General features: G+C 51.9%; 2 protein-coding genes across 8 annotated transcripts in view; both read right to left on the reverse strand.

Annotated features, from left to right (window-relative positions):
* Positions 1-401: 401 nt before the first annotated feature.
* Positions 402-17,531, reverse strand: C18H16orf95 (chromosome 18 C16orf95 homolog). Of its 4 annotated transcripts, none has more exons than XM_061386952.1 (8): positions 17,406-17,531; positions 15,128-15,185; positions 11,813-11,867; positions 10,955-11,095; positions 6,853-6,999; positions 5,972-6,008; positions 2,633-2,840; positions 402-646 (listed from the first exon to the last, which is right to left on the reverse strand). In XM_061386952.1, the coding sequence occupies exons 1-8, from the start codon at positions 17,431-17,433 to the stop codon at positions 628-630; spliced, it is 693 nt and encodes a 230-aa protein (XP_061242936.1). In that variant the 5' UTR covers positions 17,434-17,531; the 3' UTR covers positions 402-627. The 4 variants fall into 4 exon arrangements, with proteins under 4 accessions (XP_061242936.1, XP_061242935.1, XP_061242938.1 ...); XM_061386951.1 differs by having other exon boundaries at positions 2,633-2,843; XM_061386954.1 differs by lacking the exon at positions 6,853-6,999.
* A 4,095-nt stretch (positions 17,532-21,626) lies between these two features.
* FBXO31 (F-box protein 31) overlaps positions 21,627-26,754 on the reverse strand; it is a 36,597-nt gene continuing 31,469 nt past the window's right edge. For all 4 annotated transcript variants that reach the window (XM_061386949.1, XM_061386947.1, XM_061386948.1 and 1 more), the window contains 3 exons: positions 26,258-26,411; positions 25,023-25,384; positions 21,627-23,767 (listed from right to left, as the gene is read on the reverse strand). In XM_061386949.1, the coding sequence (XP_061242933.1) occupies positions 23,545-23,767; positions 25,023-25,384; positions 26,258-26,411 (739 nt within the window). In that variant the 3' untranslated portion in view covers positions 21,627-23,544. The remainder of the gene's footprint in view (positions 23,768-25,022; positions 25,385-26,257; positions 26,412-26,754) is intronic.

The raw sequence follows: 26,754 nt of genomic DNA on the forward strand, positions 1-26,754 counted from the left end.
AGAAGGGAACAAGGAGTAAGTGCTTAATAGGTATAGGGTTTCTTTTGGGGGTGAAAATGTCTGGAATTAGGTAGCAGTGGCAATTGTACAACCTTGTAAATATAGCAAAAAAAAAAAAAAAAGCACAAAATCACTCTAAAAAAGGTGAATTTTACGGTGTGTGAATGATATCTCAGTTTTTAAAAATATAAACTGCATACAATTTTATGTTACTTAAAGTGAGATCCACATGAAACAGATGCTAAAGCCGTTTCAGGATCCTCATCCAGAGGATGTGCTGTCCTTGCAAAGGGAAGAAGAGTTCAGTCACGGCCCCCCGCCCTCAGGGACACAGAGGTGGAGAACGAGTCCCACCCTCACAAAGGGAAATCTGAGGAAATCATTTTTCAAAAAGTGATCACTTTGACTTTCACAAATAACATTTATTGATCATATTCATAATGGAATCTCACCCACATTCACAGCAACTCCACTACAACTAAAAATCACCTGATGATAAATAACTTGCATTGACTGAGAGAACAGTGACTATCACAGACTCTCCCTGATTTGATGGCTTTTGTTAAAGACCTTGAGGAGGATGGACATTTCTGTTGATGTTCTTGACAGTAGCCGTTGATTTCAACTTCATACCCAAAAAAGCTGGCTAGAAAGCAAAGAGAAAGGCAATTACTAGGAACTGACCCCAAAATGAAACCACACTGGCCTTGTAGGGCCCGTGTGAGGAGCCTCCCTGCGGTGGAGGGTGGAGGAAACCCTGCGGCAGAGCAGAATGCACACTCGGCCACTGAGGAGCCTGCACAGGAGACAGGGAGCCACCCTGGCTGGCTCACTGTCCAGGGTGCGACCTGAGGGAAGGCACTCAGCCCCCTCAGCCCCTTCTCCCCTTCTAGGCTCCAAGGAGAACACCAGCTCTGCAGAACTGTGGAAGGAACTGAATAAAACGAAGGCACAGCAAGTCCAGACCAGAAGGCAAGGATTGACTCATTACTACTCTTCTGGGCTCCCTGTGGGGCAGGTTCGGAGCTCATCCATTCTCCTATGGCCTCTGAGTTCTAGCAAGCCTCTGCCAGGCCAGCAGATGGGCCAGCAGCTTCTCCTGAGATAAACTGGGTGTGCGCTTTGTGGGCTCTCACAGGGCACCCCACATACACCCCAGGCAGGTAAGGAATTTCTCCTAACAGCTGGTTAGTGCCTGACCTCTGCCCTAAGATCCTGGCTCAGAAGCAAACACCTCCCATAAAAGTATTAGCAATTTTCCTTTGGCCCACCTGAACCACCTATTAATACTTAATATGGATCATCTACAGACAAGTTTCTATCTTTGTTCTTCCCAGAGTGGGAACCAGGGAGTCCAACCAAATTTGACATCAGGTTGACAAACACAAAAAGAAAGATGAAACTTAAACAAAGAAGGAAGTCTCACAGTGCTGACCCATTCAGATCATGCAAAGCTGACAGAACCCTGGCCAGCTGCTTCCTTGGGGCACTCGCCCTGGAGAAGCTGCAACCCAGGTCCACTATAGGCACCTGTATGCAAATGTGCATCACGGCGTCATATGTGACCACAGGGAGTGCCCAGTACTAGGAGAGTGGCCAGGAAGGATGCAGGGAGAGGAATTTCCACTTCCAGAAAAGATGGAGTGACAATGACAGAGCTGGTTTCCTATTTGAACAACTAAAAAACTGGGCAAAAGGCATCTGAAACTGTTTTCAGATACTGGACATTTTCTAGAACATTCCTCTTACAACTGGGTGGAGGAGATAGACAAAAAGTAAATAAGTCAATATATGTAAATTCTAATTGTGCACATTTACATATTGATATGTATTTGCATGCCTTCTATTTACATATTGGTGTGTGTTTGTATATATTTATATATAGGTGTGATAAAAGAAACAGGAAGAAGAAGGTGGATGGGGTAATGGTTGGGGACATGGGTAAACTGGGGCATTAAGAGGACGAGAAGGAGGAGGAGAGCTGTTACTGAGGGGACTAAAGCAAGTAACCAGGTGAGGAGAGGCCCTGCAATGAACCTGAGGTTGCCCTGGAGGCTTCCTGGGTGGTGGCAGAGGCAGAGTGGGGCCCCAGGTGAGAAATGCAGGCCTGGGCAAGGCCAGGTGTGTTCAAGGCTGGTGAAAGGGCTTTTCAATATGGAGCCTTGATAGTCGGGGCTGGGCTGTGAGAGAGGCAGCAGGTTCCCCGAGGCTGTAGTGTGCTTAAACTCCAGAGGGATGGCTGGTCAGGCTGGCATAAAATCCATTTCCTACCCCAACACAACAGAAGTTTGTAGAAACTGAAACCAGTGGTCTTTTGGGGGAAGGGGAATTTAGAAACTTGAGAACAGGGCAGGTGAGAAAATAAAGGTGGGTAGATGCTCCACCACCCTACCACTGGCCCTAACCTTGATGCATCTGGTTTGTTCTTCCCTTGCATTTTCTGGAAGAAGATGTGTGTGTCAGGTATGAGCAACAATCCAGACGATGCTAACAACGTAACAGTAATCAGAGCGGTGCCCACCTCTCACCCTCTGCTGCGCGACAACCAAGTTCTCCTACACCTTCAACTCAACTAAACCCCAGGACGTAAGATAAGCCCAAGGCCACCACTGCCCCACCCACACCTGCTCACCGGATGGCCTCCATGACCCTCAGCAGGGCATGAAGGAGTGTCAGGAGGCTGAGGTTGAGGGGCAGGAGGGAGGCTGGGGGGCTTTCTGGCTGCCCCGAGGCCACCGGCCCAGCCTGGTGAAGAGCCTGGAGCTGCTGCCACTTGAGGAGATGGCGCCCTTCACCACAGATCCGCCAGCGGTTGTACCCGGAGCGCACATCCAGAGGGGCTTCTAGGCAGAGAAAGTGAGTCAGGCCCCGAGGGGTGTAGGGCCAGGGTACTCTCGAGCCTGCACCCATGAGAGAGCCCTCAGGAAACCAGGGCAAAGGAACCAGGTGTCACAGCAAGGCAGGTCGCAGCCCTGGGGTGTGAGCACTCACACAGCGCCCACGGAGATGAAGACAGCATGGCTATGTGTTTGTTTCTAGGGCGACTGTGGGCCTTTGTGGCTGTGTTTTCTGAGTCTTTATCTTTTAGAGCTGCCTACTGAAAGATTTATGAATGAAAGGATATGGTAATTAGTGGTGATCTGCTCCACAGTAATCTTTTTCTTTTTCCTTTTTTTGGGGGAGAGGAGGGGGTATGGAGTGGGTGAAGCACAGAAGAAACCAAATCATCCAAGAGTTGATCAGTTGATCGTGGCTGTAGCCGAGGGAAGGGAACATGGGCTTTTGCAGAGTATCTGATATTTCCCATAATAAGCAGTAAACAACCACCACAAACACAAATGGAATTCAAACATCTCTATCTCCTCCATGCTCTTTAGCTTTTTCAAGACCTGCTCTGGTCACATGTGACCCTCTTGATGTTATATCTCTTATTTATTTTTACTATGCTACTAATATGCTACTACTAAAAATGTAGTACCCTGACTCTAATCATACTAATATAAAATACATTCTTAACAAATATAAACTATCTTTTCTTTATAAAAAACTATCACAAGAGCATAAAGAAGAAAAGCACATGAGCCCTCTATTTACAAGATCAGAAACACAGATTTTTCTAAAATGGAACTCAGCTGGATTTGAAGCCAACGAACCATCTCTTATTTTTAGGTCACTCTGTATGAAGCTCAGAGGAGAGAAGGCTCCCTAACCTCCTAGTGGCAGTGAGACTGGCACTCACTCCCATCCTGTGACACACTCTCACTCCCATCCTGTGACACACTCTCACTCCCATCCTGTGAACACACTCTCACTCCCATCCTGTGAACACATTCTCATTCCTGTCCTTGAATGGGTTTGAGGCTTGAAATATTACTAACATAAATCACCTGAACTATAAAACCATGGCTGGAGTAAAAATTAATACTGGTTTTTAACAGTGTTATCAATGGATGCATGATTCACTAATAAAACGACTAAGCTTTTACACTTTCTTAAAGACGCAGAGTAGTCAAAGCCAAAAACAACCAATAAAAATAAACCACTAAATTGGTGAGTTTATACTATACAGTAAGAAGAGCAGTTTCTCAGGTGGTTCTCATTCTATGGCCACTTTTTTTAATAAAGTGATTTCTGGCTCTTCCACCTAAAACCTGAGGCAACGTGTTGCTATCTGTTTTGTTCACCATGCGCACACACACACACACCCACCAGAAGCCTCTCTTTGCTGGGCTGACCTGCCCCTTTCCCACCCACAGGGATTACCTGTGACTGTCAGCTCAGACACACGAAACCAACCTTAACCTACACATAAACAGAGCTTTCATTTTTAAATTGACACTGCTGCTGCTGCTAAGTCGCTTCAGTCGTGTCCAACTCTGTGCGACCCCATAGACGGCAGCCCACCAGGCTCCCCCGTCCCTGAGATTCTCCAGGTAAGAACACTGGAGTGGGGTGCCATTACCTTCTCCAATGCATGAAAGTGAAAAGTGAAAGTGAAGTCGCTCAGTCGTGTCCGACTCTTAGCGACCCCATGGACTGTAGCCCACCAGGCTCCTCTGTCCATGGGATTCTCCAGGCAAGAGCACTGGAGTGGGGTGCCATTGCCTTCTCTGAAATTGACACTAGTGGAGTCCTATTGCCTGGGCTACACTGACTTGTTATTCTACCTTGCAATGTGTTGGGGGGTCCGTTTCATCATCCCTAACAGCTGTGGACTTTAGGTAGCTGGTGCCACATTTCAAATGCACCTCTATTTATGTCCATCCTCCCACGAAGAGACACTTAAGTTGCTTCCAATTTTTCACCAAAGAAATTACTGCTACAGACAGACATGCGTGGAGTGCCCACAGATATTACCCAGACATGGGCTTGTTGGATTAAAGATTTTTCACATTATAAAATTTGATCGATACCTCCAAACCTTCTGCCAAAGGCTGTGACAATTCATGCTCCTCCTAACTGTGCTTTTAAAATCAGGGAAAAGTTAAGTATCTTCTACATGAAGAGGTGAGCATGAGAGGTAGTGGCCGCTCATTTCCCAACCACTCTACCCCGACCTGCACACACCCAGGCTCTGGGTGGGCCGCTCAAATCACCTGCTCATCAGGAAAATCCCTTGTCAGACACCCAACCTCTCAGTTCTCTCAGGTCCTCCTCCAGAGAGTCCATCAAGGGCACTCACCATGCAATCTGGCCCCAGCACAAAAAGAGGAGGGTGTGATCAGACTGCACAAAACACGTCCACTCCCTTGCTCACACGCAATGCAGAGAAAGCAGACATGTCAACCATCTGTGAGGAAAAGCACCTCTGCTCATTTCAGAGATGAAGAAAGTAAAGGTGCAAGTAGAGACACCATCTCCTGGCACACCGAAACTGAGCGTGTGAGGACACGCGTACATCAGGCCACATATGAGGATACGTGAACACACCTTGTCATGATTATGAACTGCACTGTGAACATGTGAGTATGTGCTAGGCCTGTCATGAACATATGAATATATGTATACACTGTATGATGAATATATGCATAAGTGTGGTATCATGAACATACAATGTGTCAGGAATACATGAAGATAGAATATGTCAACATACAAGCCTATACACTGTCATAAATGTATATTTATATATAACACATACATACACAAGTCATATCATGAATCATAGAAGATTAGAGCTTAAAAAACACTTCAGATACCACCTAACCCCAGGATGCAAATTGGTTTCATCCTGAGAGTCAATATTGATAACTGATAGAGTCTGAGGCTTCTCTGGGTTCACTAGGAAAAGATGAGGGGTGATTAGTGATGCCTGGTAAGGGTAGGTGTCGGAGAAGTTGTATGTGTGCCAGACTGTGGCCTTCTCTGTGTTATACCCATCATGACAGAAGTCTACCCCACTCCCATCATGATGTTCATGAGAACCCCGCCTTCCTTGGGGAGGGGGTGATGAGACACAAGTGCACTGAGTTACCTGGGACGCCTTTAAAACTCTGCTGCCTTTTCACCACCTAGGATAAAAGATAAGAACGTGGGCAAGTGCATCAGCCCAGTGATCCACCAAGACGGGGGCCCAGTGATTTAGCCTGGAGACCCCCAGAAACGGGTCCATGACCAGCTCAGAATGCAAGTTACGTTTTTTTAAAAGGCCTCCAGGTTTTAATTCTGGTGACAGTTTGCTACTTGGTGACAGAAAACCAGCAGATGGAATGTGGGTGAAGGCAGAAGAAGCCTCTAATTCCAGGACACTCAGAAAGCAAGGAAGAGGAGTGGCCCTGGAACTGAGCGGGGCTAGGCCTGGCCAACCATACCCCACCACAAACATTGACCTGGAACCCAGAGGTGTGGAGGCGGCCAGACAGAGCCGAAGAGTGAGCACAGACTCTTGAGCTATGGCCCCTCCCCAGAACCCTTGCTCCATGCCTGCCAGGCTAGGGCTACAAGGTCAGGCTGCTCAGACAGGCCGAGGAAAGTGAGGTAGAGGGGAGGCAAGGAGCAGCAGGGTGGGGTGGGAAGAAGGAGGGAGGGAGGTGAGCAAGTTGGAGAAGAGGGAAGAGAAAGGAGGAGAGGGGGAGGAGGAGGGGCAGAAGAAATGATGGGAAAGGTAGCAGCAGACCCTCAGAGCGCAGTGTATCCCACCCTTCCCAATACCACCAGGACACCTAACCTGGGCCTGCCCTGAGTACCACTTGCCTCCTGCTCTCTGCTGCCCTAGGCCACAGCTTGGAGGAGACCCCCAGACACCAATGCAGACCACTGTGGGGAAGGAACCCGGCACCCTTCCCCTCATCTCTGGGTCCCCCTCGGCCCACCCCTCACTTTCAGGCCTTGCTGCCATACGAGCCTCCCTCTTACCTTCTTGTGAGACCTCAGGACCTGAGGCACCCAGTAGGGCATCACGGCCTGATCCCTAGGCATCGGGAGGTGGCCCCCAAAGCGGTGGCATGGGCAGGGGCATGCCTTGGTGGTTTTGGGAATATAAGACCGGACCATCTTTTGGATCTAACAGAGGAAGGGAAGAGAAGGTCCAAAGAGGGGTGGAGCCACACCCCAGAAAACCTCAGCCTCAGGGACAGGGCCCTGGAGAGTGCCTCTGCTATGCCCCTCCCACAGTACACCCCGACTGCCTGGCTGAGGGAGCAGGTCCCCCCATCATGATATTCCCAGGGGTGGCCAGCACCCTCATTACCCACCACCTGCACATCCACAGGGTGTGGTGCTGTGGTGGGACACATGGGGGGAGTCAGGAGACCTGGCTCCGTCCTGAAACTACCGGCCTCCAGGAGCACCCTTGGTGCCACATTTAGCCCCTCTGAGCCTCAGCGATCTCAATGAGAGAGAGGACTCTGCCAGCACCCTGGCCACACTGGTCAAAGTCTAACATGGATAGTCTTTGGTCCAGCAGTTGCACTTCTGGGACCGCATCCCATGAAGACACATGTGCATTTGCTCAAGAACACTCAGTGCAGCACTGACTGTAGTGACCAATCAGCCTGAATCTGGTAATAAGGGACAATAAATAACGGACACAGGGACAAAGGGAATGGATGGCCTTTGGAAAGAATAATGCAGATCTGTCTGTCCTGACATACAATGAGCACAGAGATGCAATATTAAGTGAGAAATGCAGCACTGTGAATACAGCATGCTACCATTTACATCAAAAAAATTAAAGAATATGTGTGCAGTGTTGTTTGTATATGAGTTGTGATGGGTCAGATCCTTACCCCAATGCCTCATCACCACCCCTAGCCTCACTCTTTGCCCTGCAATTCTGCAGTTCCTTCCAGAACAGTAGACTCTGCCCCTTGACTCTGGTCAGATCACGTACTGGACTGGCCAACAGTATAAGTAGGAAGTGACAGTAGCCAGATCTGTCAGGCTGAAGACCTCATAGGTGTCCAGCTGCTCTCACATCTCTGCCATGGCCACAAGACAGTGCCTGGGACAGCCCGCTGACCCCAAGATCAGGATATCTGAGGCCAAGCTGCCAGCAGAGTGTCCCTCAGCCACATGAGTTATCACAGTGACTGCTGTATCAAGTTGGGTCGTAGGGTGACTTGTACATTGCTAGCCAAACAACACAAGCACAGAAAACCTCCAGAAGGCCAAATGAGGACACCTCTGGAAGAGGGGTAGGACAGAGTTCTGTGTACCACACCCCTGCTGCACTGTGGGAATTTCCAACCATGTGCTCACAGCTCACATTATAAAACATAATCAAAACTACTTCGAGTAACCCCTGCAACCTCTGAGGCCGCGGGAGGACTGCACTGGACCCTGGGTGTAAGGTGTGCTGCCAAGCAGACACTGCTGCAGGAAGGAGGAAGGGAGTCCTGGACCTCCTCCAAAGCAGATAAGACGAGGCCTGGAGACCCGGGCACCTCCCTGCGCCCTGGCTCCTTGTCACCATGGCACAGGACCCCTCTCACATAGGACCCTTTTGCCCGCCAGGATAAGGATACTCTGGCCACTTCTACTCAATCCACCCATGGCTGCTAAGCCCGTTCTCCATGGCAGGTGCTGCACCAGAAGCAACAAGACCTCATCCTTCCCACAGCAGCTCCCTGCACAGCACTGTCCACTGGGAAAGAAGAAACACTGGGACTCGGGGAGCAGAGTTGGGAGAACATTCAAGGCCAGAGGGGCAGCTAGGTGGAGAATCAAGAGAGCAACCATGCCTGCTGAGAGTCCAAAAGACATGACAAGAGAACTACGAGGGTAGCCACACAGCAATCATTCCTCCTTTTGTTAAAAGAAACCAACTTTGCTTATGATGCAAAGCGGTCAGGCCAGGGATCAGCCAGTCCCTCTTGCCAACAAAGGGTCTGGGGGGTAAGGGAACAAAAAAGCTTGGGCTTCTGGGAATGTTTTATCCCTGAAAAGGAGGAGAAGGTAGGAGGTAAGCTTTTGGAAGACTCTGGAAGACTCACTTTCTGCCATGTACATTGTCATATAAGAGACCCACGGCCAACATCTAAAAACACTAGAAGTGAAAAATAACACCAACTCTACACAAAGTCTTCCTGAAAACTTAAATGATTCATTTCTGATAAAAGCTCTCAACAAACTAGAAATAGAAGTGAAGTCCTCAGCCTGATGAAAGGCAACCATGATACACCACTGTGCTGGGGACAGGCATGCCTAAGCAAGATGCAGAAAGGACTAAATTATTAAATTGATAATCGGGCTTCATCAAAATCTAAAACTTCTGCTCTTTGAAAGACAGTAATAAGAGAATTAGAAGACAAGTCAAAAACGTGGAGAAAACACTTGCAAACTAAATATCTAATAAAGAACTTGTATACAGATATATAAAGAACTCTCAATACTCAGTAATTTAAAAAAAGCAACTCAACGTTTTTAATGGGCAAAATACTTGAACAGACACAAATCAAGTAAGATATGCATATGGTAAAAATATACGAAGAGATGCTCAACATCATTAGGCACTGTGGAAATACACAAGTTAAAGCCTCAATGAGAGGGATTCCCTAGTGGTCCAGGGGTTGGGACTCTGCACCTTCACTGCCTGGAGTGCAGGTTCAGTCCCTGACCAGGGAACTGAGATCCCGCAATCTTTGAAACCACAATTTTAAAAATGTTTTAATTAAAAAAACATACAATGAGATAAACACTTATTTAGATGGCCAAAATTTAAAACACTCACCAAACCAAGCGTTCATGAAGACATGAAGCAACTTGAACTTTATACATTGTTGGGAAGATTGTAAAATGGAACAACCATTTTTGCAAAACAGTTGACAGTTTCTTAGAAAATTAAACATATGCCTCCCATACAATATAGCAATGCCTTTCCTAGGTGCTTGCCCAAGAAAAATGAAGGCATGTTCACACAAATACTTATACACAAATGTTCACAGCAGCTTTATTTGTTGGACAAAATAGAAAAAAACTGGAAATGATCCACACGTCCTTCACTGGATGAATGGTCTATCCATATAACAACACACTGCTCAGCAGTAAAAAGGAATGAACTATCAGTGAACACAACCATATAGGTGAATCTCAAAAATAATCATGCTGAGTAAAAGAAGCCCCTGGAGAAGGAGATGGCAACCCACTCCAGTATTCTTGCCTGGGAAATCCCATGGACAGAGGAGCCTGGTGGGCTATATATAGTCCATGGGGCCGCAAAGAGCCAGACACACGACTCCGTGACTAAACCACCACCACCACAAAAGAAACCAGACTAAAAAAAGTACATACTATACGATTCCATTTATATAAAACTCAAGGAAATGCAAACGAATCTATAGTGACAGAAACAGACCCATGGTTGCCTGGGGACTGTGGGGAGAGAGGGTTGAGTGGAATTACAGAAGGGAACAAGGAGGACTTCCCTAGTGGTTCAGTAGTTAAGAATCCGCCTGCCAATGCATGGTTCATGGGTTCAATCCCTGGTTCAGGAAGATTCTACAAGACAGGAAGCAACTAAGCCCGTGCACCACAACCGCTGAGCCCACACTCCGGAGGCCACAAGCTGCAACTACTGAGCCTTTGTGCTGCAACTACTGGAGTCCATACTCCACAAGAGAAGCCACCGCAGTGAGAATCCATGCACTGCGACTACAGAGTAGCCCCCACTCACCCCAACTAGGGAAAAGCTTGAGCACACCAATGAAGACCCAGCACAGCAAAACAGAAATAAATAAAATTTTGAAAAGGGTACGAGGAAACCTTTCGGGGTTGTGTACATGTACTGCATTATACCATTTTATACAAGGGTCTTGAGCACCCTGGATTCTGGTATCTACATGCATCCTAGAACCAATCCCCTGTGAATATCTAGAGATGACTGTACATTATCACAATTGTGGTGGTGGTTTCATGGGTGTGTGCATATGTCAAGATTTATCAAATTTTATATGTGTGCCATTTTATCACATGTCAATCATATCTCCATAAATCTGAACCCCTGATTCAAGTCACCTACCTGATTTTGGGGTCTCAAGGAGCGAGGGACCCAGTAAGGCAGTGCTGCCTTAGCCCTGGGCACTGGCAGGTAGCCCCCAAATTTGGCCTGGCACTCACAGCAGATGGGCTCTAGATGAACAGTGCTGGGGACAGGGCACATCTGAGCAAGAGGCAGACAAAACAGAATTTAACGTGATGCTGCATTAGTGATGCAAGCCAAGGCACTCTCTGAATGGTAAATCCACACTCAGAGGGAGCCAGGTTAAGACATGGCATCCAGGGCAAGTGCAGGCACAGGGGCCTCAGCTACTGCAGACTGTCCTGAGATCCTCCAAAGTCACTTGGAGGGGGACCACAGAGCCCGCAGACCCGGGATGTGCAATCACTTACAGCCACATTATTATGAGCAAGTCTTGGATCTCTCTTTCTAAAAATGGAGAAATACAACCAACTCTAGGATGGATGACCGCTCTTTCTGTGGTTGTCCACGTCAGTCTGTGTATAGAACTTTGTTTGCAAAACCTTCCACATCCATCCCATATGATCCCACCACACCCACAGGCTGGGGGAGAGGGAAAGTCATCCTCTCCAGGAGCAGACAGAGCTGCCCAGAACAGATACATTAAGGGGCAGCACTGGTTCTCCCAGACCTCCTAAATCCCTGTCTCAATGTATCATGAGGCACTGAGGGGCGGGGAAGGCAGTGGGTGACCCTATATAGAGATTTGGGAGCTTGCATGGCCACTTAAACCATGGACCCCACTGGCTGACACACCCTCTTGTGAGATGCTGCTTCTGGACCCATATTTTCTGCTCTACTCCCCACCAAAGGGCATGTCAGGGTTGGGGCAAAGTAGTTGAGGTTTGCTTTCCTTACCGAATGATCTATGAGACACACTTCTTTCCCAAAAGCTGGAAATGTGCTTCTTTTCCTAGAAAAGAAGATGGCTTAGAAAGTTCTGGACTTTGTGTACATTGGAGGCAGGAATGCTAGTATGAGAGCCTGAGCCAGCCTGGCTCGTATCATTAAACCCCAAGAGTGGAACGTGAAAGTGAAAGTTTAGTCGCCCAGTCATGTCTCTTTGCAACCCTATGGACTGTAGCCTACCAGGCTCCTCTGTCCATGGGATTTTCCAGGCAAGAGTACTGGAGTGGATTGCCATTTCCTTCTCCAGAGGACCTTCCCGACCCAGGGATCGAACTCAGGTCTCCCACATTGTAGGCAGACACTTTACTGTCTGAGCCACCAGGGAAGTCCTAGTCAACTGCCCATTCTGAGATCCTAGTCAACTGGCCCCCCAAGAGTGGAAGGGGTCATCATTCTGAGCCAAAGAGGGGGCAGAGGGTGACAACAGAAGCAGGTAGATACACACTCACATGGCTAAGGTCTAGGGGTTCCCATATGTCAAGCTATTGTGGAATCCTGCATCCCCAAAGGGTTTAGCTGGAATCAGCCTGGGTCGGGAAGGTCCCCTGGAGAAGCAAACAGCAACCCACTCCAGTATTCTTGCCTGGAGAATCCCATGGACAGAGGAGCCTAGTAGGCTACAGTCCATGGGGTCACAAGAGTCAGATATGACTTAGTGACTAAACCACTACCACCAGGCACACTCCAGCTAAACCTATGCTAGGACCTTTAGGAAAGACAGGAACATTCCAACCTGGTGAGAACTTTCCAAGACGTGTAGCTGCCAACCACAACACATGCTTTATCATACACCCTGAGCTTACTTAGAATTCTGAAGGAAAATACTGTCAAAACCGTACATCTAATGAAATTCTTTGCAGTAAAAAAAAAAAAAAAAAAAAAATGGGTGCTTTCTCTCTTGGGCTGAAAAAGCATTTGGAGCTACACAGATTCTACTACTCTTCCCCATTCTCCGCACAACAAATTGCTAGTATGTTGGCCACCATATGGAGAGTGTCCAGTGAGCATAAATTCAAAACAAAGCAAAACTTCCAGCTTTCCTAATAGCATATGTAACATGGCAATGGTTAAGAGTGATATCATCATAATAATCACTATTTTACTATCTATTTACAGTAATAGCTTCAGGTCACAGAGCTCAACTCCCACACCTGATCCTTGACAACACAGAATATGGGATGTTGCCCTGCACAGCACCCAAGCCCCCTAACAGTCATAAGAGCATTGTTATTTCCTTTGTGGAGGCCAAACCTCCAGCCCAGAAGATGAAGCCAGTTAGTCCCAGAGACTGGCTCAGAATGTCATAACCCAAGTCAACCCAGTGAAACTCATTCTCGTTGTTATTATTCAGTTGTGTCTGACTCTGCAACCCCATGGTGCAGTATGTCAGGCTTCCCTCATTCTGGGGCTTTGTGTTAAAATTACTAGGAAAGGAAATTTCCTTTTCTGTTGAAGTTGCAAGAGCTTTTCCAGAGGTCTTGGTGGTCATTTTGCCCCCAGAGGGGAAGAAAACAAAGCTGAAAGATGGAGACAACAGTCCCTGACCACAGTCCTTAAGCATCTGTGTACATCGGTTCCTGACGACTTACACCTGACAGCCTCAATTAGTCAGTGAATTGCCTTTCCTGCTTATATGATGTAGTGTAGTGTCTTTCCTGCCTACCTTTTACAAGCTACTATGGGACGGGGTCAGAGAAGGCAATGGCACCCCACTCCAGTACTCTTGCCTGGAAAATCCCATGGATGGAGGAGCCTGGAAGGCTGCAGTCCATGGGGTCCCTAAGGGTCGGACACGACTGAGCGACTTCACTTTGACTTTTCACTTTCATTCATTGGAGAAGGAAATGGCAACCCACTCCAGTGTTCTTGCCTGGAGAATCCCAGGGATGGGGGAGCCTGGTGGGCTGCCGTCTATGGGGTTGCACAGAGTCGGACATGACTGAAGCAACTTAGTAGTAGTAGTATGGGATGGGGTCGGAGAAGGCAATGGCAACCCACTCCAGTACTCTTGCCTGGAAAATCCATGGATGGAGGAGCCTGTAGGCTACAGTCCATGGGGTCGCTGGAGAGTCGGACACGACGGAACAACTTCACTTTCACTTTTCACTTTCAGGCATTGGAGAAGGAAATGGCAACCCACTCCAGTATTCTTGCCTGGAGAATCCCAGGGACGGGGAGCCTGGTGGGCTGCCGTCTATGGGGTCACACAGAGTCGGACACGACTGAAGTGACTTAGCAGCAACAGGAGCAGCAGCATGGGACAGGGTGACCTGACGCTATTGGGGCTCCCCAGGTGACTCAGGGTCCAGGTTCCCCCAGATGACTCTCAGTCCAGAGCCCCCCTATGTGACTCAGGGTCTGGGGCCACCCCAGTAGAACTGGGGTCTGTGGCCTCCCAGTGGACTCGAGGTCCAGATCGCCTCAGGTGACTCAGGGTCTGGGGTGCCCCAGCTGACTCAGGGTCGGTGTTCCCCAGGTGACACAGGTCCCGGGGCCACCTCAGGTGACTCAGGGTCTGAGTTCTCCTCAGGTAACTCGGGGTCTGGCGCCCCCTCAGGAGACTTGGGGTGTGGGGCGCCCCCAGGTGACTCGGGGTCCGGGGCCCCCTCAGGTGACTCGGGTGCCGGGCCCCTTGTGTGGCGCGGCGGCCCAGCGTGCAAGACTGAGGGAGGCACCTGCCTGTTATGACGCGCTCGGGGTGAGTGTGCGCTGACAGACCGAACGGACACCCGAGAGCTCCCAGAAATGCCCGCCACGATTCTGCTAAGTTATGGTGAGGGCGGTGACGAAGCTCAAGATGACAGCCGTGACGGAAGTCGGGGCTGGCTCACCGTGTCACTCCTCTTCGGGCCCGCCCCTCACACCGCCCCGTCAGTCCTCGGGACCGCCCTCGACCTCGAAAGCCCCACCTCTTCCGCCCTCCCGCTCCTCTGAGGCCAGGCTCTTCCGGCGACAGCACTCTATTAGCTGTCGATTGGCTCTCTAATAGCCAATCAGATGCTGCATTCTATACATGTTTACTTACCTGGCATCTGATTGGGCTCTGAAGGCACAGGCTCGGGGTCAGCGGAGCGGGCGGGCGGAGCAGGCGGGGCAGGGGCCGGGGCCGGGGCCCGGAGCGGGGCCGGGGGCGGGCCGGGCCGGGGCGGAGGTCGGGCTAGGCGCAGGTGAAGACTCCTCGGTTGTGGTCTGGACCTGGCCTAGGTGGACGTCGGCCTCGGAAGACACACCTTTCCCCGCCCGATCCCGGGAAAATCCACTCACTGTTTCGTGCAGACGGGCCTGCGGGGCTGCAGGGCACAGTAGACGGGGTATCTGTCCCCTGGAAGGAGAGAAAAGAGGTGCGCGACTCGGGCCCAGGGCCCATTCGAGAACCGCGGAGCATCTCGGTAGGAGTGTGTCCCACGCAGGACCTGGGACGTATTTGTATTTGATGTCTTTCATTGTTTTTCTGACGCTGAGATTTAACTGGGCGCCTTTGTCACTGACTGAATCGGACTCAAATTGTGACTTTTGAGGATGTGTGTTTCTGAAGCAACCGAGGGTTCGAAGGCCGTGGAATTCAGAACAACTGATTGTAGTACCTCTTGAAAACAAACTTTTCAGTGTTTGCTAACTTTTTTTTTTCTTTTTGGCCACACCTCGGCTTGTGAGATTTCAGTTCCCTGACCAGGGATTGAATCCCAGCCCCAGCAGTGAAAGCCCTGAATCCTAACCTCTAGACAACTAAGGAACTCCCCTTTTTTGCTGACTTTAACATTCTCAACTAATACTAATATTTGATCAAACCATCATAAGCAACGGTAGCCCTGGTGGGCCACATTTCCTTGTGCTGACTGCTACTGCTGCTAAGTCACTTCAGTCGTGTCCAACTCTGTGCGACCCCATAGACGGCAACCCACCGGGCTCCCCCGTCCCCGGGACTCTCCAGGCAAGAACACTGGAGTGGGTTGCCATTTCCTTCTCCAATGCATGAAAGTGAAAAGTGAAAGTAAAGTCGCTCAGTCGTCCAACTCTTAGCAACCCCATGGACTGCAGCCTACCAGGCTCCTCCGTCCATGGGATTTTCCAAGCAAGAGTACTGGAGTGGGTTGCCACTGCCTTCTCCTAGCCATAGACAAACAGGATTTCCCAGGCGCTACTCAGGTTTCATGGCTCTTTTACTGAACTGGTAAGTTCATGACCTATGAACAGGGCTGAGCTTCCAGCCAGTTCCCACCCTGCAGGCTCTCCTAGCTAGCACCCATGCTGATTGGGCAGCACCCCCACTATATTAGTTGCTAATTATTTATTCTGTCTTTTAGTTGCTAATTATTTTGGACACCACTCCCTACCTGTGTATCTGTATAAATAATGTCAGCACTGGTCTCTTAATAGCTAATGACAAAGTTTATCGAGGAATCTCACCATTAGCCTAGTATTTTATTTATGGCTGTCTTATCTCTGCAAACCTTGGAGGGCCCTTGGGATTCCTTGTCATTTCTATTCTCCTGAGCCCACTGGAATATTGTAACACAGAAGACAGGTTTATGCCCCACAAGCCCCGCAGAAGCACTGGCCCTCACCACTCTTGACACTGTCATGCCATTTCACATCAAGTGCAACTCATCACCATTTCCACCAAAAATGTCTAAAATTAAAAGGACTGACAGTACCAAGTTTGTAGAGCGTGTGGCAGCTGGAACCCTCACACCTTACACAACAGATAAAACCATGTAGGCAAACTGGCAGTATTTACAATGTCTAAACATGTGAATGACTTCCCTGGTGGCTCAGACAGTAAAGCGTCTGTCTACAATGCAGGAGACCCAGGTTCGAGCCCTGGGTTGGGAAGATCCCCTGGAGAAGGAAATGGCAATCCACTCCAGTACTATTGCCTGGAAAATCCCATGGACAGAGGAGCCTGGTAGGCTACAGTCCCTGGGGTTGCAAAGAGTCAGACATGACTGAGGGACTTCACTCACTCAAACATGTGAATATCCTGTGACTAAGCAATTCCCCACCCCAGGTAATCACCCAAGATAATAGAGCTTATGTCCACCAGAAGATACCAGCAAAAACACACACAGTGCCAGCCCAGCCAGCAGCTGGAGGACAGCCACTTCTCACTCCTTCACACGTATCTGTGTGAGAACAGACATCTGTATCTTTGAGAACATTCCTAAAAAAGCATGTATTGCTGCTAAAGAAAAAAAGTTGTGGTTTGGTTTTGAGGTTGGCTTGTTATTTCAGGATCATCTTGCCTAACTGACCTGTAACAGTTTTCACAAACCTAAATCCTGTAGGTTAAGTGAAATCATGATTTTCAAATAAAGTCTAAGCAAGAACTGTAATTTTTAAGTTCTCGTGTCCCATGACTTTTGGGTCTCTCTCAGGTTGAACCCAAGCTGCACAGTGGTCAGGTCAAGATTACATTAGGCGCCACCACCGTCACAGCCCTGAACACAGGACTCACTTTTTTACCCAGATGAGGGCCCTGTATGATGTGACAGGTGTACACTGGTGACCGGCATGCCGTCAACTCTGCTGCCCCCAACCTTACCCTTTTCCTGTGGGCCCATAGGCTTCATTGTCACCTCACCAACCGTGACACCTAGACTTCTCTCTTCAGCAGCTGTGACACCAGTGTCTTGGCCTCTCCTCCTCCTTCACTGTGAGCTCCTGCAGTCTGCTGGGGGGGACACAGGACCACTGTCATCCTTCTCTCACTGTCATTGGGGCACTATGAAATGGCACGGCCAGGCCAGGTAGCCAGGCCAGGAGAGTCTTCTCATTTCCAACTGCCTGTGTCACTGTCTCACCCCCACCCCCAAGGTGCCAGGTACCCCATTCTAGCACTCGCCCTGAGATCACCGAAGCATCCTCTAGGAGAGGCCTCCGCACTGTTTCCCCCACACCCATGGCAGCCCGTGGGAGCTTGCCTTCCAATAGAATTGTGGAACTCTGTGAACAGGAGAGACATTCCATGGTGATGCGGCCATCCGCCTGGGCTCCCATACCCACACAGACCCACACAAATGCTTTGTTGTTGTTGTTCAGTCACCGTCGTGTCCGACTCTGCGACCCCATGGACTGCAGCACACCAGGCCTCCCTGTCCTTCACTATCTCCTGGAGTTTGCTCAAACTCACGTCCATTGAGTCGGTGATGCCATCCAACCATCTCATCCTCTGCTGCCCTTTTCTCCTCCTGCCCTCAATCTTTCCCAGCGTCAGGGTCTTTTCCAATGAGTTGGCTCTTCTCATCAGGTGGCCAAAGTATTGGAGCTTCAGCTTCAGCTCAGTCCTTCCAATAAATATTCAGAGTTGATTTCATTTAGGATTGACTGGTTTGATATTCTTGCTGTCCAAGGGATTCGCAAGAGTCTTCTCCAGCACCAAAGTTTGAAAGCACAAATGCGTTATACATATAAACTATGTCTGTGGCATTAAAACTTCATGGGGGGTGTTAGGGGGAAAACGTGTACAATGGCTCTTTGGAGGGAAATGATAATGAATGAAAGAAGCCAGGTTAAAAGAGCTACATACTAAGTATTTCCATTTATTGGACATTCTAGGAAAGGCCAAACAATAGGGATGGAGAACAGAGGAGTGGTTTAAGAAGGGGCAGCACCAGGGATTTTGAGGAGGATGGAACATTCTATATCCTGACTATGGTGCCTGTTCACAGCTCTGTGTGTTGGTAAACTTAAAGACATGTACTTACACTACAAATTTACATAAATTACATCTCAAAGAACCTAGCCAAGAAATAAAAAAGGACAGCCCAACCATTCCCACAATAGTGTCAAGCTACCAGCCCTCCTTCCCCCAAGTTTCCTCTCCCAGGAAGGAGGCTGAGAGGCAGCCTTCCATCACTTAAATGGATTTTCAAGTCAAAGTTGGGGGGAAAGGTCTGAAAACTTTACCTAGAGGCGTGTCTTCGTTGATTTCACCTTGCTGGCTGGGGTCATGCAGCATGCAGTGACCCGAAGGGCCACTAGAGGAGGGGCTACAAAGGGACCTGGTTACAGGGAGCAAAAGCCCCCAGGCCTGGCAAAGCAGCCCCCTGCAGTGGGGAAGGGGGAGCACGGTGCCTTCGGGCATGGGACCCCAGTGGATAGCGGAACTCAGCCTCAACCCTTCTCAGGAATCCAGGCCCAGCTGGATGGGAACATGATGTAGTTTTACTTTCTATACACTATTTGAATTTTTCACAAGAATATTACTCTTGTAAACAGGTGAAAATAATACATAAATGAGCTCCTTGGCTGTCTACTCAGCCGCTGAGCACATCCCTGCCCTTATCTATCCCACCTTTCGGTTCTCAGAAATGGCAACTTAGACTTCAGACTAAGAGAACCCACTGCAACCCTACCCTTGGGGAGAGGGTACAGGTCCCAGACCAAACGGAGGGACCCAGGGGCCTACCGTTGTCTGGGTTCCCAAGGGTCACTCGCCACTCTATTCCATAACTGGGAAAATCACAACTATCCAGACCGGGTGTGAGAAGCACAGGCCCCTGGGGAGGCCCCACCCCCACACTGGTGACCCAGTCCTCTCTGTCGACCAGCAACCACTCTCCTGTGATTGGCCCCTGCCCACATCCAAAGCCCATGTCACTTAGGGCTCCAGGCTCCATCTGAATCATAACCCGAAAGAAACAAATTACAAAGCACACAAGATTTCAAAAGCTGCTTTATGGAGAAACAACACCCCAAGGTTGTTGAGTCCAGGTCACAAGTCAGACCTTCCTGGGGTCCTGACCCTGCCCCACCCGGCAAGCCCGAGCAGATGCCTGAGAGTGATCACAGCCTCCATCTCAACTGTTGTCTTCATCACTCGGGGGGTGGGGTTTCAAGATCAAACAGGATGAATGTTTTTCTTCTCCAAGCAGGCTTCATGATCTCAAACCACAACCAAAATTAGAATTAGGCTAAAAAGAAAAAAAAAAAAGCAAAGGGTTCTCATCCCTTCGCGTGTTCTGGCAGGTCTCCCTGCAGGCACAGAAAGGACCCAGAAGAAGGCTACTTTTCTGCTGGAGCATCAGGTGTCACTGCTGGTGACCCTGGGCCCCGGAAGGCTGGCCTGCCGGCCGCTGAGCTATAAATGACACAGCACTCCATGTGGTTCCCATTCACAGTATCAGGCAAACTGACGGCATGTGGCTTTCTTCTCTGTCTAAATAGTTCTGAGAACGTACAAAGTACACTGCAGATCTTCTCCCAAAAGTGAAGACAGAGAAGGTATCCTGTTAACACTGGGATGGACTCCGTGAATTGAGGCATCTTACCCTCAAGGTAGGTGAGGGTTACCTGAGAACACTCACATAAGGATTCTTAAAGTTAAAGCATGAAAGTATCCAGGAGAACACAGCTACCGAGTCACAGGTGCTCCCGGTCCACACTTGAGATACCACAGTCGCAAGGAACTCGGGGAACTCCCCAAATGACACGGGGCTGAGCAGGTTTCTGACCCACTCCGGCTCGGCTCACAAGCACTAAACAGATCTCTCAGCGGCAGTGGGAGAAAGCCCAGGCAACCTGAAAAGTGAAGGCAGTCCTGAAGTGTCAGACAAGAGGGCGGCTGGCTGAGGAAGGGATCTGGCTGTCTGGGAACGACTCCAAATTGTCAGTGAGAAAGGCAGGAGAGCTTCACCCCTGAGCTTGTTCTGCAGGCAGTGGGAATGTAGCTAGTTAGACGGCCGTAAGCTTTCCCACCCTCCTCATCGGCCAGGGACATAGGTACCCTGCACGGAGCAGGGACACCAGGCCTGGTGTCAGGGCCAGAGGGGACAAGGGGAGGAGCCGGGCAGCAGCGGCCTGGAGCACCAGCCACAGTGAGCTGGACTGTCCCAGAGGGGCCAGGGCAAGGCTAGGAAGGGAGGTTCCAGTCTGAACCGACAGAGGAAGGAGATTGAAACCCTCCCACCACAATGCCCCTAAACCTGTTCTCACCCAGTATTAGATGCTGTAGCTCTGAGCCCCAGGAGGCACGGGGGGAGGGCGAGGAACAGATCCGGGTATAGTGCCAGGCCTACATCACGAAGCCAAAAAAATAAGGGTGTTTGACACAGCCTCACACCAAACACCTCCAGCCCCAACATGAAGAATCCCCATGACCTGTGTCTGAAATCTCCAATCACGTTTATAATCAACTCCCAGAGCGTGGAGCCCTCCAGGTATGCAGAGAGGTATCCCTCCACCCCATACCCAACCTCACGGCAGCAAAAGTGGCAGTGAAGATGATGCCCACCGTGGGGAACATCCAAAGACGCCTGAGGTCCACCTGCCACCCCCAGATCAAGCCCCACAGGAGCACGGCCAGCCCCTAACCTGGGTCATTAGAGATCCCCATTGGAACCAGCTTTATCAAAAGCCTCGGACAACACCCTCTGCCTTTTTGAATCCTTGCCTACAGTGAGTTAACTGGTTGGAAGTTCCCCTCCGGGGCCGGTTGACCATCCACCATGAGGGGGAGCGGCCAGTACTGGGTCTGTGCACAGAACCGCCACTGTCTGCGTACCTCACCTACAGAACTGGAAACTGGGGCTTCCAGAACTGGAAACTAAGTACAGTTGGGAGACTAGGAGCCCTCTGGGCAGATGACAAGCCCACGCCCTTCACTCCTACTGCCCTGCCCGGCGACACCCAGGCCGCTGCCACCCACAGGCCCCACCTGACACCCGAGACGGAGGCCAACGTGAATGCGGCCAGCAGCCCAAGGTTATTTTAGTCACTGTTAGTGGCAACCATGCGTAGGCCAGACACTAGAGGCAGGATAGCATTTAGTTTGGGATTGGTTTTTAATCAGAAATGCTCATCTTTACAATGCTGGGGGCCTCAGACGGAGACAGTCCCTTAGCTCTGGGTAAAACACGCATTTTCTTGATTTTATTTAAACAGTGGTGAAACCTAGAGAGGAACAGCCTAGCGCCCAGCTGTCCTCCGTTTTCACTGTCCTCAAGGCTTTGTGGCTGCACCATCGGGGACAGCCACGCTTGGCACAAGAGAAGAACAGCCGCGCTGTGAGATGGGGAGGGCAACAGGCTTTGAGGCTCAGTCCTGCGAGAGATACAGGAACTGAAACCACGTCCCTATCCGACTGCGGGTCCTGCTGGAAGGATCTGGGAGGTGTGAGGTGGTGTCACTGATGAGACTCGGCTGACGGTGCCCGGTGATGGCCCAGGGTGGACCCCACAGAGTCCTGGTCCTGGGAGGGTTAGTTTGCATTTCAGGGCCATGCCCAGAGCTTGTTGCTTCTGGGCAGCAAAGGAAGGAAGGCCCAAGTAGCCAAATGGACTGAAGCGGAGACTGAAGTTATTTGAGAAAAGGGCCAGTCAGGAAGAATTCTACCAGGAAACACAGGACACGTTTCATGGGGCACCTCAGGTTGGGCTCTACGTGAAGGCACCACAGAGCTGCCCACTCCCTGGGGCGCCCAGAGTGAGGGCTCAGCGCAGTCCACCCAATGAGGACAAGAAGCTGGGTCGCAACAGAGTCTGTCCACCCCGGGGAGCCACTGGCCCTGGCAGGCAGGTGCGGTGATGCTCTGAGGACTGGAGGGAGGGCTGAGCATAACTCCAGCAGGTCTGTGCCCAGGCACACGGGGCTCCGTTCTTCAGGGGATGGCAAGATCAGGCCTCGTGGGGGTTCCCAAATGCAGGGGTCAACAAAACAATGGGGACAGCGCCAGCAGAAGGGTCAGCGCCCGGGTTCTCCACGCTGGAGGGGCCTGGTCCCCTGACACTTCCAGAAAGCTGCCCTCTCCCCTGCAGAGGGGCATCAAACACCCGGCACGACCCCTCCCAATGTTCCGCCCCTTTCAAGAGTGGCATCTCGTAAACCACGCAGGGGAGCAGACGTGGGTCATCTCCAAGGGGCCCTGTCCTGGTTCTGAGACCGGCAGCTGCAACTCACGGTCTCACATCAGTGAGTGTGGGGTGGGGGAGCAGGGAGGGCGCTCAGTGACTGCCTGTCAGAACAGCTGCAGCACAGGTCTCGGTTCTAAACCTGAGAGAGGCTGGGCAGGCACCCTGTGCTGCGGGGAGCAGGGCCAGGTGGTGCTGGACCAGGGCCACCGAGCTGCCGGATGGCCTGCAGTGGGCATCTCCTCATGACCCGGATCACCGGCCCCATTCACTGATCTTGGAAACTGAGATCGGAGTGACATGCACTTGTCCCAAATCCAAGCAGATAGGTGGAGAAGTGGGTCTTGAGCCCCACCCCGTCTCCCCGGAGCTCCTATTCCGCACACAGCACCCCCACCCGCCCAGGCTGCGTGGAAGCCACCGTGGTCCTCCGGCTTGCTCCCCGCAGAGGGGATGGTGGAGCCAACATGCCTCCCCCAGGACTCCTTCCATGAGCTGGAGGCAGCAGACCCCCATGCATGCGGAGTGACCCTCCCTGGAGGAGGACTGTGTTCTCCCTAGAAAACGGCCAGTCTCTCCAGTTCAGTCCCTACACACCCCGCGGCCCATCCTCCAGGTCTGTTTGTTCTGGTTCTGTTGTTTTTTTCAAGACATGCTCAGCCCTCCTGTTGCTACTGGCGGATATGCAGGTGTGCCGTGCGCTCCGTGGAAAGCATCTGGGCGGCCGCGCAGAGGCTCCTGCGAGCAGGGGGGTGTCGGGTGTTGGCCGAGTCCCCCCGAGCGCATGCTGCTGCCCTCCCAGCCCTGAGCCGCCCGCCGTGGGGAGGTGGACTGTCAGGAGGTGAGGGACTGGATGTTCTTGAGCATCTCCTCGAAGGCCTGTGGGGACGGGGCGTCTGCGTTCCGGAAGGCAGCCTGGACCCTGCTGTACAGGCTGAAGGACTTCAGCTCCAGCCAGATGAACCCGAAGCGGTCCTCATCAAATAGGACAAAGACCCCGGGGGTGCGCTCAGGGCTGGTGAAGCCGTGGCCGGCGATGAGGCCGGTGCCGTAGAAACTGAACAAAAATAAAGAGTGTGGGGAGAGAGGGTGAGCAGGGCCCTTGAAGACACGCGGTGGCCCCGGCCCATCACCTTGTGGTCCGGGACATTCTGGAACACCCTCCCCCAGAGATCCCACGTGGGTTACGTCCACCATCCTCCAGCAGTGGGCAATATGCGGGGTCCGGCTGGTGGGCTCCACACCTTCCGGGAGGCTGGCGTTCACTTAGAGGGCGTGAGCAGGCCTGCTGCTTCGCCCCAGATGGCTGGGCTCACCCCGCGGACCGCGGCTCTCTACCCCAACGAAAGGATGAGGGTCTCAGGCAGCTCCCCCTCGTATTGCTGCCCCAAAGTGCACATCTTCATGGCACAGACCCAGGCAACAGAAACCTAAGTTCCCGGGATAGTCACGTGTACGTGTGAACAACTCAAATGTAGTCAATGACTTATCTGCACGTAAAAGCAAAACTTGCAAATACCCGTTACAGCCATGTTTGGAGACTCGGGCTCTAATGCGTTTATGTCTTTCTTGCAAAGAACTCAGTGTTTCTGACAGATGACAAGGAGTTGGGACTGGCCTGACCCTCCCGGTGTGTGGAATAATGCCTAGGACCCCACCTCTGCCTACCACACTGAGGCTTTGCTGGGCAGGAGGGGACTGCAGCCCTGCGCCTGAGGGCCCGCGGCTCGGATGGCTCCTGGGCACCAAGCTTGGACTCATAGAAATGTGTGCTGCACAGGCTCTGCAGCTGGGCCAGGGAACGCACGCACCCCCCAGCCGGGCCCCTAACATCCAGCTTGGGGTGGAGACCCTCTGGTGACACAGCGGGGGCTGGACCAGAGCTTCCAGGCCAGCTCTGCCCGAAGGCTCTGAGCTGGCCTGGAGATGCTGCAAGTTGTCAAGTTTCCTAGGGACGAGAGATCTGTCTCCTTTATGACTTTCAAAAATTCACAGCAAGTGAAGTTACACTGGAACGCTATTGTGTACACCTCCCTCTGGAAAACCCATATTCAGCCTCTTTTATCACAACGGTATTAACATGAAGAGGATGTAATAGATTTTGTCTGTCAAGTCCGCACCAATGCCTAAATCCCTTTTGGGGAGCTCGGCGTGGGGCCCAGGGAGTAGCACTGGCCACCCAGGACCTGGAACACGTGGGCAGAGCTTCCCACGGTGCAATGCTCCCCACTCCGTGTGGAGTTGGCCCCACCCCAGGCTGCCTCTGTGCTGGTCTGGCAAGGGACCCCGGAAGCCCACGCCCCGATCCTTACCACATCCTGCAGGTCCGGGGATAGTCCTCATTCCTCGAGCTCACGCCCACTGGCAACACGAACGGCTGCCCCGACTGGGCAGGTGGCTCAGCCACGGCCGCGGCCCCTCCGTCTCCAGGTGCCTGGGCCGGCTCAGCGGGCGGCTCCTCGCGGGGCTGGGGGCTCTGCTGGCCGAGGCCCTCGGCGTCCTCGGGCCCGCCCTCCTGCTCCTGCTCCTGCTCCTTGCGCACCTGCTCACGCACCTCCAGGACAACGCGGGAGAGCTCGTTGAAGTCGTGCAGGCTCTCGGCATCAGGCAGCTGGATGCGGTGCCTGAGGTCAATCTCTACTGTCTGCTGCCCGGCAGGGATGTTGGGGTCACCCTGTGGAGCCAGTGTGCAGCCGTCAGCAGGCTCAGAGACCGCGCTGAGCTTCCAGCACCAGTCCTGCCTCCGGCCGAGGGCACTTGCTGAGCCCTTCCACTGGTTTGGCAGTGACCCCTTACCAGTCGGAATATCTGATACGTCCTTAAAAAAAAAAAAACAGTGCCCAGAGCAGGCAGCCTCCTGTGAAAGGCCTTTGAAGACAGGGAATGACAATACCACGGGTGACCCTGGGAGAGCCCATGGGCACCCCTACACCAAAGACCTGGGGTGGGAGCCACCCTATGTTGACAGCTTAAGCGATGGAGCCTCGAGAGGTCTGTGAACCCTCCCCGGTCAGGCAGGGCCGGCCGGAAATGCCAGCCCAGACTGTGTGCCTGGAACAGGAGACAAGGGGCCCTTTGTCCAGGGCCCCCACTCAGCTCAGCAGCCCTCCAGGCATGCTCCCGAGCTGCTGAGGCCCAGACAGGCTGTGGGGGCCCAAGTGCTAAAGCAGAGGGTCACCCAGGGAGCTCCTGGAGCCCACACCCGGCCTACCCCCATTAAGTCAGAGCCTCTGGAGTGGGGCCAGCATCAGGGTTTTCTCTGCCTCCCCAGGAATCCTGGGGTGTGGCCAGAGCCAAGGGCTGTGCAAGGAAGGCTGCCTTGGAAATGTTCAGAATTCCCAGGGGATCATGTGAAAGGTGGGCCCTGAATCAGCAGGTCCGGGTGGGGCCCGAGATGTCAAGTTCCCGGCAAGACCCCTGGGGAAGTGCTGCCACAGTCTGGGGCCTGTTCTGAGTAGCTGGGGCGCAGCCCGAGCCGCCCTACGCCAGGATTATGTGATTGAGTCCACATGGTGCTGGGCCCGGCAGGGCGGCCCCCAGGACCCACCGTGATCTTCGTGCCCCTGGCATGCTTCCCATGGAAGCTGAGCATGACGATCTCCAGGCCGTGGCTGCCATAGGTGCCCTTGAAGAGGCCTGGCCTGATGAGGTCATCCGGGCGGCTGGGTGGGAGGTAGATGCGGCGGTAGGTCAGGCAGTTGCTGCAGGACAGGGGGTGGGGGGGTGGGGGGGGGGGAAAGGGCAGCGTGAGAACACGACTGGCACAGCCCACGGGCGCGGGGGTAGAACACAGGGCTCACGCTGTGCTGCACAGGGTGGGCCGCGTTAGGTTCCCCCCAAGGCCAGTGGGAGCAGGGGCACCCCTCCTTCCTGAGCTCCGCTCACCCCAATGCATGGGTGCCCACACACCTCACACCTTCTCCAGTACTCAGGGTGGGACTCCTGAGGCCGCCAAGGGGCCAAACAGAGGCAGCAGGAAAGGGTCCGAGGGCAGAGAGCATGACAGAGAACGGGGCAAAGAGGCTGCCCAGGTGGGCATGAGAA

Source organism: Bos javanicus, chromosome 18 (assembly GCF_032452875.1).
Source record: "Bos javanicus breed banteng chromosome 18, ARS-OSU_banteng_1.0, whole genome shotgun sequence".
NCBI lineage: Eukaryota > Metazoa > Chordata > Mammalia > Artiodactyla > Bovidae > Bos > Bos javanicus.

Bases quoted from the DNA above. Each gene is read 5' to 3' on its own strand.
- C18H16orf95 (XM_061386951.1), bottom strand. From the start codon at position 17,433: ATGAAGCCTATGGGCCCACAGGAAAAGG. The intron at 15,186-17,405 runs GTAAGGTTGGGG...CTCTCCTTCCAG, and splicing joins TATGGGCCCACAGGAAAAGG to GGGACAGATACCCCGTCTAC. The intron at 11,868-15,127 runs GTGAGTGGATTT...CTTCTTTTCTAG, and splicing joins AGGCCCGTCTGCACGAAACA to GAAAAGAAGCACATTTCCAG.